The 15108-nt window shown below is 48.3% G+C and overlaps 6 protein-coding genes across 6 annotated transcripts; 4 read left to right on the plus strand and 2 right to left on the minus strand.

Annotated features, from left to right (window-relative positions):
• Nucleotides 1-63: 63 nt before the first annotated feature.
• Nucleotides 64-1768, minus strand: HD556DRAFT_1522714 (nucleotide-diphospho-sugar transferase). The gene is made up of 10 exons (XM_041309206.1): nt 1603-1768; nt 1427-1532; nt 1367-1372; nt 1289-1319; nt 1188-1240; nt 1062-1135; nt 967-1012; nt 827-911; nt 672-772; nt 64-623 (listed from the first exon to the last, which is right to left on the minus strand). Exons 1-10 carry the CDS (start codon nt 1698-1700, stop codon nt 357-359), a joined length of 867 nt encoding a protein of 288 aa, XP_041168111.1. The 5' UTR covers nt 1701-1768; the 3' UTR covers nt 64-356.
• A 2144-nt stretch (nt 1769-3912) lies between these two features.
• HD556DRAFT_1320520 (uncharacterized protein) lies at nt 3913-5240 on the plus strand (the record flags this gene model as incomplete). The annotated part of the gene is made up of 7 exons (XM_041301308.1): nt 3913-4068; nt 4119-4151; nt 4200-4372; nt 4633-4766; nt 4819-4957; nt 5015-5111; nt 5169-5240. Coding segments are annotated over exons 1-7 (792 nt in total), but the record flags the coding sequence as incomplete, so codon positions are not given.
• A 1233-nt stretch (nt 5241-6473) lies between these two features.
• On the plus strand, nt 6474-7728 carry HD556DRAFT_1320548 (uncharacterized protein; the record flags this gene model as incomplete). The annotated part of the gene is made up of 7 exons (XM_041301309.1): nt 6474-6539; nt 6607-6679; nt 6800-6853; nt 6910-6955; nt 7006-7503; nt 7558-7675; nt 7708-7728. Coding segments are annotated over 3 exons (598 nt in total), but the record flags the coding sequence as incomplete, so codon positions are not given.
• Nucleotides 7729-8033: 305 nt separating this feature from the next.
• HD556DRAFT_1320554 (uncharacterized protein) lies at nt 8034-8837 on the minus strand. The gene is made up of 2 exons (XM_041301310.1): nt 8240-8837; nt 8034-8183 (listed from the first exon to the last, which is right to left on the minus strand). Exon 1 carries the CDS (start codon nt 8770-8772, stop codon nt 8500-8502), a length of 273 nt encoding a protein of 90 aa, XP_041168114.1. The 5' UTR covers nt 8773-8837; the 3' UTR covers nt 8034-8183; nt 8240-8499.
• Nucleotides 8838-10964: 2127 nt separating this feature from the next.
• On the plus strand, nt 10965-13449 carry HD556DRAFT_54497 (uncharacterized protein). Its single transcript, XM_041310911.1, has 7 exons — nt 10965-11236; nt 11297-11433; nt 11491-11573; nt 11623-11995; nt 12041-12173; nt 12234-12909; nt 12967-13449. Exons 1-7 carry the CDS (start codon nt 11118-11120, stop codon nt 13228-13230), a joined length of 1785 nt encoding a protein of 594 aa, XP_041168115.1. The 5' UTR covers nt 10965-11117; the 3' UTR covers nt 13231-13449.
• A 231-nt stretch (nt 13450-13680) lies between these two features.
• On the plus strand, nt 13681-14395 carry HD556DRAFT_54531 (uncharacterized protein). The gene is made up of 4 exons (XM_041310912.1): nt 13681-13703; nt 13754-13838; nt 13924-14104; nt 14156-14395. Exons 2-4 carry the CDS (start codon nt 13792-13794, stop codon nt 14180-14182), a joined length of 255 nt encoding a protein of 84 aa, XP_041168116.1. The 5' UTR covers nt 13681-13703; nt 13754-13791; the 3' UTR covers nt 14183-14395.
• The last annotated feature ends 713 nt before the right edge of the window (nt 14396-15108 follow it).

Consider the following 15108-nt stretch of genomic DNA (forward strand, 5'->3'; position numbering starts at 1 on the left):
TTATATGGCGGCACCTAGGCAAAGTTAACGCGTTCAGAGTTCAGAAACAGGAGGCCAAATTTGTCTTCAAGTTGGACAAATTAGACAGCTGGCGATGTACGGAAGTCCTACTGGATGTCACTGACGCATACTAACGAGCGTGCACGTCATACAACTAGAAGTGTCCGTGAGTAAAAACCAGAGCAATCATGGCATCGCAACCAATTCTACAAGTCAAAACCACATCATTGACTAGGTATAGTACAGTCCATCGTGAATACGGCTCTCAGAGGTAGATCGTGGAGTGCGGCATCTAGTGTCATATAGGGACACATTGCTCACTGCTAAGAACATCGTGACAGCGCTGATGTTTCGGTCTACAATAATAGCTTGTCGTGTTGGTAAAGACATGAATATACCTGATAGTCTGAAGAAACCAGCTTCAGTGGTAGTTCAACATTTGCATAGAGATACTTGCCGACACTCTTATCAAGGTTGCACCAGCATTTCCCTTTCGTGTGCACATCTCCCTGTGGACAGTGCTCGAAGTGTTCGTGTTGATACCCGATGTCATTGAAGTGAATTTGTTCCTTCTTCGCGAACAGTGCAGCTCCGATGCTATGAACTGGTGCATCTCCCCAATGCTATTCCAAATGAAACTACGTCCCAAAGCGTGCAAACGCAAGACTCACCTCATAATAGAATCCACCCTGCTCATCAAGATATTCGGAAAATTTCGAATATGCCTCGCCTCGCCAGAAGTCAAGATCTGCGATTTCAAAGTTGCTCCAGACTGGCCACGTGTTTTCATTAACACGGGAAAACGTCCCGATGGGCAGTAACCTACAGTGACGCAGACTGTGGGACTCTCCGCCATCGTCAGAGAGAAATTCCATCGCATTGCCAGGAGTCAGGATTAGCATCAATGAAAGCTACAGGAAGGTAAGGTTGAAATCATAGTAAATGCCGAATACGCTTACACTTTACGATGTTCCATAACGTTGGGATGGTAGCTGGAATTTTATCGTAAAGCCTGCCGACGTTTGAGACGAGTGTATAATTGAAAGCATAATTTGTTTTACCGTACACCTTGTTTTGGTCTTGCATCATGAGAAAGGGATCTTAGTCCACGTCGCAGAAAAGCTGGATGTCTGGCCTGATTGGGGAAGATAAGCTACATCGCATCTCCTTCGGCTGCGTCTACTCACTCGACTCTCCAATAGTATCGGTACTTCTGCAAGAGCTCGTGTCGATAGAAGAACTAGGAACTAGTGAGACAACTTCGCCAAGACGCATTACGATCGCGTACGCCAGAATTGAAGCGACACATATTCCGGTATCTAAGAGCAATCAGCCAGAAGCAGCGATGATAACTTAGCATACGCACGAAACGCTACCTGGGAAATCGTCACGCTACATGTACGCTTAGAACTGTAAGATAACCTACATCGTTCCTAATCATGTCATCGCGAGACTTGCTTGCTCGTTCTTCATCGATCCACGATGGTTGATGCCAATGGTCGGATGGGATGAGACCGAATTCAACTGTGGCACTGGTTAAGGCCCGTATGTGACCTTATAGCCTGTCAACAGCTTCAAGAATTCGAGCATAAAGGGGCGCACTCCTGGAAGCTCTGCGTAAAGGGCTCGTCGTTGAGGAAGACATAAGGATACTGGAACTTCCTGTTGAACCTATCCTCGAGTTGCTTCATACTGCTCATGATTCCCAAAGCTCAGAGTTCCGTACAAGTACGACGATCGAGGCGTTCGCTTTGCGATCTTGTAAGTGCATAGGTGAATCGGGCTTGCAGTATTCGTCGGCCACGGGTGTTTTGTAGAGAGGGCTTGACTTTAAACCAGTCCATTGTTCTGCGATATTTGAGATGGATGTCGCCTCCGTATTCCTCATACGTAAAGCTCATGATGTAGTGAATTGAAATCTGTTCCAGTGTCAAGCCAGGTAAATTGTCGAGTTGAAATGAACACGTACAATAACGCCAAAGACAAGTAAGATGTAACGCATCGGGGTCATCGTCTTTCCACAATAGAACGAAAGGTGACTTGATGGTAAATGCAGGAGAAAGGTGGAGAGGTGAGACTGCTGTTGGTCGCGATAGAAGGATTGTCAACCAAAAAGGTCCATTGCTCACGCCTATAATGAACTGCAGCATGAAAGTTTTTCCTCGATTCAGAGCTCCACGTAGTTATTTCCCTCCATCTCTTCTCGATGTTCAGTCTAGAAAAGATATCAACGCACAAACCGCTACATATCGTTGTGCCTGGTCAATCTATGTGGCCGTAATCGTGAAAATATGCAAAGACAAATAATGCGCGCCACTGGAGCCATCTAGTTTGTGGGTCGGCGTGGAGAATCGTCTTCATGACTGACATCGATGACTCTCTGTTCAAACTTTATAGCGCCGATATCGCTATCCTGTTCCAGATCGTCACTTGCGTCCGAGCCGAGAGCAAAAACCTTGTACTTCCGCTTTACCTGTCTCGTCTTCACAGGTGCTGGCGGCGAGATTGAAGGATGGAGGGAGAAATTCGCCTCGAGTTTTCTGCTTCATCTTCTTCGGACATGATGACTTGCTAATATTCATCGAGCCGTGCGCGTGATTTATGAATGGAGTGCCTAGATACAGATTTTGTGGCTGCTCTAAAGCAGTTGTGCAAGTAGTGCGAACGAGAAAAATGTCTGCTTTGTTCCAAGTAGGGCCACCATAGCGACCCCGACCTGTGCAAGAGTGAGCCTAGGTGAGCTGATATTCCCACATTAGCAGGAGTGAATGTGACGCACCAAAGTAAACCTTGAATCCCTGAATTGTAGGAGCCGCAATTGGACGCATCGAGGTAAGGCTACATGAGGAGACGGTTAGTAGAAAAAGTAGTAAAAAGGCATCCGCGTCAGCATAAACGCGGGTATCTGTGTCAATACAGGCCCATCTGCGTTAATGTGGATATCCATGTCGGTACGGGCATCTGCATCAATACAGAAGTTCGAAGTGTCTGCGTCAATACAGGCATCCGCGTCCACGAGAGTGCGGAAATCCACATGCGCACGGCAACAGGTGTTGTCAAGGGCGGTACTCACGCGAGAAAGCTTGAAAAATCAATGTGCCATAGCACCTTCAAGCTCTACTCGTGGCCGGCTTCCACGCCGGACTTGCTTTCATTGCGTGCGGATGCACAACGAGGATCTAGGCCATTGGAGCTCACTGGAATTGGTAGAAAAAAAGAAAATTCGAAAGGCAGCAGACTTTAGAAAAGGCGCCGGAGCTTGCTAGAGTGTAGCCTACCAATGGGCGCTGTGGGGTAGGCGGAGAAAAGAACCCACGTGCTGCACAGCCGCTGCACGAAGAAGCCCTTGTTCTAAGTTTAACTCTGCAACAACCAACTCCTTCGGCTAATTTCAAATATGATGTGCAAGAACTTGTCGTGTACGCCTCAGCATAATATTGCACATGGTTGCCTAAGGTTGCCTAGGCCTCATGGTACACAGCCGTGTCAATATTAATATCGCCTATCTGGCAGGCTCCTGGCTAACACCTTGCAGTCGTTAAGTAATTATCAAATAGAAAACGTGTGTGTCACAAGAACGGTATGTGATATAGCTCTCAGTGGGAGACTCACTGAGATTTACGTGGACTGACATGGTTCTTCAAGTTTCGAGTTCAAGGGTAAATGAAAGAACTGTCTGTCTTCTAGTTGCAAGGCCTGACTGTGGGGGACTTGATGGCACGCTTGCGACAGCAACCGTGGTCCGTGACTAATATCAAAATGCCAACACACTTCGTACGCCTCATGGTACACAGCTCTCCTATATTGACAATATCGCCCATTGCCCAACTGCCGAAGTTGGGTATGTGCCGGTTTCACACCCTGCAGTGATTATAAGGCTACACCAACGCTTCTTCGTGATTCACATTTACTACCACTCCCCCCATGGATCCCTCAAGGATAAGAGAGAAAATCGGTCGCTTTCGAATCCTCGTCATAGGAAGAGCGAACGCAGGGAAAACCACCATCCTCGAGAGAGTTTGCAACACGCGGGACAACCCAGAAATATACAACACCGCCGGGGAAAAGGTGGGCATCACAATGCTGGTAGGAGGATGGTACTGATCCATTGACGTCAGATCGATCCTGCAGTTTTAAAGGCATCTAAAGAGGTATCAAGGTGTACTCTTACTTCGGGACATGAACTGACGTACTCTCAGCGTGGAGAGCACAACATCGAGAACGAAATGGTTTTTCAAAGTAACCCAGGATTCGTGTTCCACGACTCACGCGGGTTCGAGGCAGGCGGTGCATCCGAATTTGAGATAGTCAAAGCATTCATCGCGAGCCGCTCGAAGGAAACCAGCATGACAAAGCAACTGCATGCCATCTGGTAATTGCAACTGATCAATCGCGACATGTACTATCTCACGATTTCAACATAGGTACTGTATTCCCATGGACGAAGCAAGCAGGTCGTTCACTGCAGGTGAAAATAAGTTTTTCTCTCAGTGCGACACGGGAACCAGTAAGTTTTCGCATCGCATCCTCATTGACGTTCGACTGATGCGCAGAATCACAACCCTCAGTACCGGTCATCATATTATTCACAAAGTTTGACGCCCTATACGACGTCGAATTCGCAAAGCTGAGGAAGGAAGGAAAATCTTGGAAGGACGCTAAGGAACTGGCCCCGGAACACGCCGAAGAGTCATTCGTTAACGGGCCACAATTAAAGTTTTTCAAGGAAGTCCGATGGCCTCCAAAAAGTCATGTATGCCTTCCTAGTAAGCCTGCTCGTGGTCGAGTCGCGATACACGATGACCATTGATCTATTAGACATGGACAAGGATGATGCAGATTGCGGAACACTTCTCGAACGCACGGCGGGAACTCTAGACAATGAAGTGCTTCAGCAATTGTTCGTCTCGACCCAGCAGACGAACTTAGAGATCTGCATGAAATATGCAGTTCAGAGGTAACTACCCATGGTGTTATTTGCCTGCCGCAAGCGTCAGCGACTGATATTGTCCAGAACACTCCCAAAACATTTTGACTCTGCCGAGACAACAGCATCTGAGGGTTATCAGAGGCTAATGGGGATATTGGGCATCTGGTTTCCACACATTATAGTAAGTTTTTTGGAAAGTTCGAAGGTTGCTCTCATTCACATGGGCGTTTACTTGCAGACAGTACGTGTGTCGATCCTCGTTCGAGCAAGAGCCATGCTGATCCAAGTCGTTGCCCACCGTTCGCAGTTCGTGAGTGTGTCGATCGTCGTTCGAGCAACAGCCATGCTGATCCAAGTCGTTGCCCACCGTTCGCAGGATGTGAGTGTGGAGATCGTCGTTCGAGCAAGAGCCATGCTGATACAAGTCGTTGCCCACCGTTCGCAGACAGTGAGTGTGTCGATCGTCGTTCGAGCAAGAGCCATGCTGATCCAAGTCGTTGCCCACCGTTCGCAGTATGTGAGTGTGTCGATCGTCGTTCGAGCAAGAGCCATGCTGATCCAAGTCATTGTCCAGCGTTCGCAGGATGTGAGTGTGTCGATCGTCGTTCGAGCAAGAGCCATGCTGATCCAAGTCATTGTCCACCGTTCGCAGGATGTGAGTGTGTCGATCGTCGTTCGAGCAAGAGCCATGCTGATCCAAGTCGTTGCCCACCGTTCGCAGTTCGTGAGTGTGTCGATCGTCGTTCGAGCAACAGCCATGCTGATCCAAGTCATTGTCCACCGTTCGCAGGATGTGAGTGTGTCGATCGTCGTTCGAGCAAGAGCCATGCTGATCCAAGTCGTTGCCCACCGTTCGCAGTTCGTGAGTGTGTCGATCGTCGTTCGAGCAACAGCCATGCTGATCCAAGTCGCTGCCCACCGTTCGCAGGGAGTGAGTGTGTCGATTCTCGTTCGAGCAACAGCCATGCTGATCCAAGTCGTTGCCCACCGTTCGCAGTTCGTGAGTGTGTCGATCGTCGTTCGAGCAAGAGCCATGCTGATCCAAGTCGTTGCCCACCGTTCGCAGTTCGTGAGTGTGTCGATCGTCGTTCGAGCAACAGCCATGCTGATCCAAGTCGTTGCCCACCGTTCGCAGGAAGTGAGTGTGTCGATCGCTGTTCGAGCAAGAGCCATGCTGATCCAAGTCGTTGCCCACCGTTCGCAGGCAGTGAGTGTGTCGATCGTCGTTCGAGCAAGAGCCATGCTGATCCAAGTCGTTGCCCACCGTTCGCAGGAAGTGAGTGTGTCGATCGTCGTTCGAGCAAGAGCCATGCTGATCCAAGTCGTTGCCCACCGTTCGCAGGAGGTGAGTGTGTCTATTCATTCTTTGTCGAGTTCAACCATTCTTGACCAACCCAATTCATCATCTATCGCCAGGAGGTCGGTACATTGATCCTTCACCGACCTTCAGCTACTGACCGAACATATCGTCTATCCGTTGATAGCTTGTGAGTTTGCCGATCTCCCGCCTTCCTAACCGATGCAATCGCTGATTTGTTCTTAGGATGTGGGTGTATTGATTCTACGTCCTTCTAACTGACCGAACACGATACCGCTCTGTTAACAGATTGTGAGTTTCTCGATCCATCATCGAACTCGAGCCATACCCACTGAATACGTCGACCGTCCATTCACAGGATGTAAGCGCATTGACCTGCAGTCGAATTGACGCTCCACTGACCATTGAAATTGCTGATTCCCGTCGACAGTCCGTGAGTGTGTTCATTTGCCATTGAGCTCGAGCCTTATTCACCGAAGATATCACTGATCGGTTGACAGTTCGTGAGTCTAGAGCCTTGCTAGCGGACGTCATCGCTGATCCATCAATAGGACGTGCTTGGCGAAGATCAACGTATAGAGATACAGTCTAGGTTACTCTCTGCGGTATGTCTGATTGGTTACAGATTGTACACACATTTCTCATGTTGCGACTCTGTCAGGCCTCCGACTCATCACCCCTAGAGAATATCGTTCAGCTCATTTCTGGTGAATTTTGAGGCTACGTCGCAATGAACCGCTCATCATTGGACGCTAAGCTGCTGTCATTATCTTCGAACATTCTTTCTACATTTCCGACAAGCGGCGCTATCTTCAAGACAAGCAGAAGTCTGGTCCCTCATTTCATGTCGCTCTCGAGCAGTACATGGCATCACCGCATGCAGCTACTGTCAGGGAAGCTGTGAGTGCTGCCGTCCAGGCATATGAAGAAGCTGTGGCTACTGCCGCCCACGCATATGAAGAAGCCTTGGCTACTGCCACCCACGCATATGAAGAAGCTGTGAGGACTGCTGTCTTTCCATATCAAGGAAAACTGCCTGCTTGGATGGTGAAGTTACCGATTGAACGCTTCAAGAGGAAGGCACAAGAAGCTTTCGAACGCTCTCAGGAGGCGAAGCAATCCTTTGAACGCTCTCAGAAGGCGAAGCAATCCTCTGAATGCTCTCAGGCAAAGGAAAAAGAATCTTCGTGCTCTCAGGAGGCGAAGGCGGAGTTATTCAAAGTAGTTCTTAAAATCGCTCTAGATCATCGCTTGCGTATGTTTCACCATCACATTGCGGCAGCACTCCCGCTGATCCGCTTGTTTTCAGCTAGACCTTGATGTCGGGAAATGCAACACACCGTCATGATCAATGATGGTCCGATTCGGAGAGGAACGGAGGTGTCTGGGCTATGAAAGGTTGCTCGAAATGTTTGTGGAGGTAGATTTCAGGATGTGAAACTGTATGAGATAGTTGTATTATGGCGCTTTGTGTGGTATGCGTGTTTGGAGAATGTCAGTCACCCTCAGTCGAGACCATGGCGAGAGCTAACTGTGCTTGGATGTGCCTCTCAAGTATCTGTGGTGCCATTTGAAGCTTGAGGCTCTGTTATACTATCTCAACTTGCGTGATTTTTTCTTCTCAAAAGACATCCCGTTATTATAATTTTAACCTTACACTGCGTAGACGCGTGAAATTGAACGTTCCTGATAACATCAGGGTGCACTGGTGATGGATGAGATCTTTACAAAGACCTGGCTGTTAGCGGGTGATAACGAATGCGCAGGTGATCATAGCTGTTGGTCCTGAAGTCTTATAAGGTAGATTGGCATCATTCCCTTATACATTCAGCGTTGGTCACTCCTTTGTGCATGCCACAGTCAAACCCCATTCTCATTCTCACTATTATGATAGGCTATCGATCGTGCGGATCATAACCTGGCGTCTAGATGCCTCTTCTCGAGGGACTGATAAACGACGCCATCGTGGAACAAAGCAGAAATTGACTTACAAGATGTCGGCATCAAGTCGATGGAGTATTCTGCAGGGTTGGATGACACCTATGCTATGGCTCCAATTGGCTCTTATGGTATCATGCATGTCTTATAAACACACGAGCGCGTCGAAAGTGGTACACACCAGAGATCGCAGCATGGGGAATATCAAGCCCCGGAAATTGTTCTAGATGTCTAATACAGATAGCCCGCAGCTCCGCTTCCGCTTTTTTCTTGGCGGGTTCCTCGATGGCCTTGTCGCTCAAGGAGGGCGAATTTAGCGAGTGCTTGTACCCTCCCATGGATGCAGGGGCTTATGTGGACTGTTGGTGTTGTGGGTAGCCTTCGTTTGAGGCACCATTGATTTGCATATCAAGAGTCTGAGGGGGCTGGGGTGAGGGACTTGAGACTGGGGTTGCGTGCCCAGATGGCCTGCAGTAGCCACTTGCACCGGAGTTTGGGTAATTGATAGATAAACTGAATTCATTGGACATGTGTGGATGATGAGTAGAATTATAAGTGGAGGCAGAGTGGAGCGTCGAGGACTCATAGTACCCTTTCGTTCGCTGACTCAACGAACGGCGAACATCTCGACGCGCTGAGCACCTATATATAGTTGGCCCCCTCTCAAGATATTGAACCGTGCGCATGTGAAAAAGCAGCAAGCGTTTTCAAATCTCCCCATCGGGACATCCGTTTTCTATTTTCATCGTGAATCGTTACTTGCATCTTTTCCCTACGCTGCGCCGGTGCAATCTATCAGCACGTATACATATGTGTACATGAGGTAGGCTGTCGAGTTTGTTTCCCGCCCACCCGGCGGCAATCTTGTCAGCGGCCAAACCGAGCTAACACGAGTCGGCCCCAGCCCAACCACTGTTGGAATGACCTCTATGCCGTCCGATAGATGAAGCTGGACCCTTCCGGAGTACTTTGGCTCCCTAAATTGCCAACGTACGTGTGTTACCTCACAGCAGAGACCAATCAATCAGGACCTTCAGCACCGCTTGATGAAGTATTTTCTACTGGTGAATAAGGTAAGTACTTTGCTATCGCACCGCCGCGTGTCTATTATTGCCCGCAATGCCCGACCTGCAGTCTCTCACTGCCTACCAGGCTACCACACCTAACCTCCATCCCAACTTCATGGAGCCTGGTGCTGCCTCCAAGCCTCAAAACATCACGCTGACTCCAGCCCCCACGCCAAAACGTGACCTCCCAAAGCCCTGCTGCCACTTCCTGCTTTCGACCAGTCGCACCAAGAAAATGACAGAGTGATTATTTAGTCTTAGTACATAGCATTGGGCGGAATGTCGTTTAGGGAACGCTCTCTGACTAAGAAAGACAACAGAGACAAAAAGACACGTCTGAGAAAATGAAGAAGACATATCTCTATGTTTTTGAAGCTCGTCCAACTTCAACGAACGGACAGTATGCCTAAGTTATCGCTGCTGTTCGCGAGTACTAGGATGATGGTGGCTGACAAGGGTGGTGTACCGGCGGAGGTTCGTGTTTTGGAACACCTGGCGATAATGATGCTAATAAGATACAAGCAGTGCAATCCACCATACCTGGGGAAGATGCGGTTGAGGCTGGAAACATCGATATTGGATAACTCGGTGACAGTGTGTCCGGCATTGTCGGGAGTGTAACTTGAATGTTCAAGACACGCCTTCGCGGAGAACAATGGTGGCCATATGAGAGCGTGGGCGCTAAAAGTGCACACTCAATCAAAGAAGGACGAGGGCAGCGGACGCACGCCGCTGCGTGCACTAATGAAACTTGACTTTGGAGCTAGATGAGCACAGATGCAAAGAAATAGGTAATGAACAACTCGAGTTGTAGGTTGAGTTGATTGAGGTTTAGGTGACGCCTGTTATGCAGTGGGCGAATCATTGTTAGCGTTGGCGAGGGCGAGGAATGATTAATGTGTCCTGATGTTTTTGGCGCCGCTGTCAGTTACTCAGCTACTCGAATCAGGCAAATTTGCAATTGACGAGGTTTTCGAGGTCTTGTCATCATGTTAAGTATAACACGCTGCATATGCCTTGGAGCTTTGGGGAGCCGAAGTATTTCGGAAGATCAATATGATCGTGACCGTCGGAAGTTGAAACGTTGAAGCTTCATCAAGGTTTGTGGGCTTAGGGTTAAACCCTGAATTCTCAGATAAGAACGAAGTAAGCAAAGCTTATTACTGTAGTGATACACACCGGAGACCGTGACATGTGGGACGTCCGACTCTGCAAATTTCTCCAGGGATCCAATACAGATTTCCTTTAAACCGCGCTGTCAGAACAACCTCGTTGGTGTACAAGGCTTGGAGTCGGATGACTTTGCGCAGATGTGCTGAGCGGCCTGTTAAGAGTGTTTTGATAAGCGCTTAATGGTTTGATATTGTGAAGTGTTAGAGAGTTGTGAGCTCGAGTCCATATGTGAAGAAGTCTTTATATTTATACTCGCTGATCAAACTGTGCGACCATTTGTTCCCTACGTGAATCTGCGACACCTTCGAAGCCATGTCAGAGGTTTGAAAGTTGAAACGTTGACCACGGCAGCGACTATCACGGGCCATGCTAAGGCGGGGACCTGAGTTTTATGAGGCGATGGGTCTGGACTCTGGGGCAGGCCAAGGCGTAGTATAGCCACATAGGCCCTTCGGCTAACCGCGGCATCTAGTTGGAGCCTGGGAAAATATTTGTGCGACGACTTCCTAAAATGTGCCTAAAACGTGTAGTCTGGTCTCGACCATCGTGCGATGATATACATGGTTCTGGAAAGGAATCACGAAAATGAGCGTATATCATATTTACCATACAAAGTCCTTTGGACCGCACTTAAACCCCCCATTTTCACCTCGTACCAGCGGAGCAACCAGTAGCCCCAGGCAATTTCCTCATGAATGTTTTCAATCCTCGCATTCTTGATGCTAGCATTCGCGATGTGACGGGGTGTCTGTCTGACGTTCAAAAGGCTGATGTTCTTCTCCACGCTTTGCAGCATTTACCGTCCGAAGGGTACGTTCGTCCAATTACCTTGTTTATAAAATAAAATCTAGACCGTTGTGTATCACAAAGGTCCCGAATTGTCATGGAGAATGCTATTCAGTCCTTTCTCCAAGTCTCAGGCGTTCCACCAGCAGATGTCGCAAGAGCTCTTTTATTACGTGCCAAAACCCGTTTAGCAGCTGGGTACCGAACTTCTGCACAACAAGGTCAAATTCATGCATGTCCTTAGGTCCCGTCAGCGTACTGATATCACTATCTTTCAGACTTGCTGTCCGTGTTAGGTTCAGATCCTGCAAATCAAGACGTCAAAGCCATAATACAATCTGAGCATTTACGACAAGAAATGGTAAATTGTGCAACCCTTTTATGACGTCCATTTACCAAATAACATCAAGCTTATCAGGGAACCTGACGGTCCGCCTCGTTTTTCGGCCGAAGTTTGGAGAGAAATTGCTCTATGTCTTCCCAAACGTGATCTCAAGTCTCTTTTATCGGTCCCACATGCACTCTCTCGCATCGCAAGTCAGCTTATCTTCCGCGAGATCGATCTTCATTTCACGGCATCGCCGGACCCCCCGAGAGCCGAGAACAGATACAGGGGTGTCAATTGCAGCCAGGAAGAACAGGAACTCGACGCCTGGCACTACCAGCGAAGTGCAGATATTCTTACCCGCATTCTCGTCGATCCTGTCTTTGCCTTGCAGGTCAGAAGCTTAAGCGTATATGCTGTTGTTTCAGACGCGTCGCATACATTGGCGTTTCAGACTGGTTTGTGTTCATTCTTCAGCGTTACTATGTCTCAATCCTCCCTAGGAATGTTAATAAACTCTTTACCTAAGCTCTGCAACCTTCGCAGTGCGCATTGTTCAGGCAACAGTGGATTAATCAATCGCATGCTTGAAACATTGTGTGCCTCAAACCATCGTCTTTACAGCCTGTCCATCAAGTACGTCGTTTCATACTTCCTTTCGCCCCAAAACGGCCTGCATGTTCACGCTCCGCACAGTCTTGTTGATCGTTCAGGGGACATTGATATCCCACCATTCAAGCACATTACACATTTCTCCATCACAGCTGAAGGAGGGAACAGCACATCCACCCACGACTTTATATCACAGAGTCATGACAACCTACGCTCGCTGTCCATCAAGAACGCCAACTGGAAATTCCCAACGGATGCCATCTCCGTCCGTCACTTGACGATCATCGAGTTTGAGGGCTGTTTTTCCGTAGACAGCCAGATCTTCTCAGAGATCTTGTCCACCGGTCACCAACTGGAGTCATTGACATTGTCAGGTATTCTGGAATGCACTCCATCAGCAACGTTCCGCCTGCATAGGTCCTCGCTTCCGTTTTTGACGCATTTTGCTCTGAATATTATCAGTTTGCATCGGCATGTCACAGACAGGGACCTCGTGCCTGCTATCTCGGAATTCTTGAGAGATCGCAAGCATCTTCATTCCTTCCACCTCACCGTGCCTAGCGGAGACCATCGTCGCATTGGTTTTGACGCGTCTGCTTGGGGTGTACTACCTTCTCTAACGAACCTCCGCAGTCTCTATATCACTTATCCTAGAGATCTTTCTCCTTCGCTAGCAGGGTGGCTTATTCCGCGAAGTGTTCGTGCGCTCACCATGGATATTATGGTACCGCCTGCAGAGGACCTTCTCCTTTTCATAAACGTGAGTTGATGACGCCCGTATTGACAAGAAGAGTAGCACTAATGTATTCTATCATAGCAATTGCGTCCCGGAGTCCCTCCCCTTCTCACATTCATTGGCATGACAAACTTTCCGATACGCTCCGTCATCAACGTGATCGACCAGGGCTTTTCCAACGTGCGGCTTGTGCGTATCGACGAGAATGTCTGGAGTGTTATCCGCCTAGATGATGGGTCGATAGAGCTGATGGAGCAATGGCCATATCGAAGGATAAAGTATCATTCGGCAGCGTGGTTGGAGCCCCTCGAGTGCGAAGATGCAATACGGCATCTGGTATGGTAAACGCGAGGCGTGTCTCAAAAACAAAGACGTCGAATGTACTTTTTCGATGGTTTTACCCTCTTAACATTCTGTAGGTGCAAAATCTAAAAAATAACACATCATAAATCGCATTGAAAGGAGTGTCGCTGTGCTCGTCTGTCTTGTGTCTTGGTCTACGGTGGTTGGAAACTCCACGCCGTGGACAAACTCTCATGAATGATTATTAGGCAGTGGCAGGACAAGTTTGTAAAATCACGACTGACTCTTGAAATGCGTGGACACACGACAAGGCTTTTGGTGGTGGGTTACGATACGAATGGAACAATTTCTGTGGTCATTCAATGGACACTGGTGCTTTCGTTCCTGACAAGAGCATCCGTAGGGCCGCTTACTTTCAGTATGGTCCACCTGCTTCCACGATGTCGCTAGAGCTGACTGAGACACAGAGAACCAAATGACATGCGTTATCCTCAAGTAGACGGCACATATCGACCGTAAGTGTGCACGCTCCACATACCTGTAATACATCTGAAATTGAACTTAGAGCTCGAAGTCTATCATCTCAGTCCCTTGCTGCACGGGATGCAAAGTTTACCCCGCCAAGTGCCCAGTCCACGCTCGATAATGATGTAATTGGGTTTCTTACTCTCTTAGCAATAAGTCATCTGTAATTTTACCGGTGCTCTCCGGTGCTCGTGCTGAAAACTTGCTTAGATTATTGCAGCAAATCCTCGACACTCTTCCAAGTTCCAACATCGTGGAAAAGGGCGCAAATGATGAGCGATCGCGATTCTGGACGGTATACCAAAAGGTCGCATCACAACACGACAATGAGTTTTTGGAGCAATATGATGGTGACATGGATATCGTCTTGATCTTTTCAAGTCGTAAGCCCGTGCGTTAAATGATCCCGTTTATTGTGATTTTGACCTTACACTCTCCGTAGACACGTGAAATCGAACGTTCCTGGTAACGTCGGTGACTCCAGCTGGTGCACCGGTGATGGATGTCGATGAGATCTTTAAAAAGACCTGGCTGTGAGCAGAAGTTATTTGAGGGATAACGAATGCGCAGATGATTATAGCTGTCGGTTCTGAAGTTTTATAAGGTAGGTGCATTATATACATTCAGTGTTGCTGCTCCTTTGCAATGTGCATGCCGTAGTCAAAACCCATTCTCATTCTCACCATTATGATAGGTTATCGATCGTGCGGATCATGACCTGGGGTCTCTTCTAGAGGGACTGACATACGACGCCATCGTGGAACAAAGGAGAAATTGACTTCCAGGATGTCGGTATCAAGTCGATGGAGAATTTCTGCAGCGTTGGATGTTACCTATGCTATGACTCCAATCGGTTCTTATTGTATCATGCGTGTCTTATAAACACGCGAGCGCGTCAAAATTGATACAAACTAGAGATCGTAGCATGGGCCCTAGAAATTGCTCTAGAGGTCGAATGCAGATATCCTGCAGCTCCGCTTCCGCCTCTTTCTTGGCGAGTACCTTGATAGCCTTGTCGCTCAATTCATCGAGAAGTTTCATTCAAGGTTCGCTCTATGCAATCGGTACCCAGATGGCCGGTGTAGTCACTTGCGCAGGAGTGTGCGTAATTGATGGATACGCATCGACCAAGTCACTGACCAGGCAGACTCATGGGACCCATGGGACTTTGAAATCTACTTTCTGAAGCTATGGAACGAGATCAACGGACATCTCGATCTTTCAAATGGCCGCGAGCCACGAAGTCCCGAGTCTGAGGAGACGGACCGAGTACGTTTTTTGCACCACTCTGACCAAAATGCTGTTTTCATCATCGCACTTTTCTTTTTCTATCCTACGCTACCCAATAACATCACCACGTTCTACTTATGATCTGTCTCGTGCTTCCATTATCAC

The sequence above is a fragment of the Suillus plorans genome, assembly GCF_016647745.1.
Source record: "Suillus plorans strain S12 chromosome Unknown HD556scaffold_1, whole genome shotgun sequence".
Taxonomy (NCBI): domain Eukaryota; kingdom Fungi; phylum Basidiomycota; class Agaricomycetes; order Boletales; family Suillaceae; genus Suillus; species Suillus plorans.

Excerpts from the sequence above, each read along its gene's own strand:
- HD556DRAFT_1320554 (XM_041301310.1), bottom strand. The coding sequence starts at position 8,772 with ATGAGTCCTCGACGCTCCACTCTGCCTCCACTTATAATTCTACTCATC.
- HD556DRAFT_54497 (XM_041310911.1), top strand. The coding sequence starts at position 11,118 with ATGAATGTTTTCAATCCTCGCATTCTTGATGCTAGCATTCGCGATGTG. Across the intron at positions 11,237-11,296 it reads CAGCATTTACCGTCCGAAGG|GTCCCGAATTGTCATGGAGA; the intron begins GTACGTTCGTCC and ends TGTATCACAAAG. Across the intron at positions 12,910-12,966 it reads ACCTTCTCCTTTTCATAAAC|CAATTGCGTCCCGGAGTCCC; the intron begins GTGAGTTGATGA and ends ATTCTATCATAG.
- HD556DRAFT_1522714 (XM_041309206.1), bottom strand. The coding sequence starts at position 1,700 with ATGAGCAGTATGAAGCAACTCGAGGATAGGTTCAACAGGAAGTTCCAG. Across the intron at positions 1,136-1,187 it reads CGATACTATTGGAGAGTCGA|GCCAGACATCCAGCTTTTCT; the intron begins GTGAGTAGACGC and ends TTCCCCAATCAG. Across the intron at positions 773-826 it reads GTCCCACAGTCTGCGTCACT|TCTGGAGCAACTTTGAAATC; the intron begins GTAGGTTACTGC and ends ACACGTGGCCAG.
- HD556DRAFT_54531 (XM_041310912.1), top strand. The coding sequence starts at position 13,792 with ATGCAAAGTTTACCCCGCCAAGTGCCCAGTCCACGCTCGATAATGAT. Across the intron at positions 13,839-13,923 it reads AGTCCACGCTCGATAATGAT|ATTATTGCAGCAAATCCTCG; the intron begins GTAATTGGGTTT and ends AAACTTGCTTAG. Across the intron at positions 14,105-14,155 it reads TCTTTTCAAGTCGTAAGCCC|ACACGTGAAATCGAACGTTC; the intron begins GTGCGTTAAATG and ends CACTCTCCGTAG.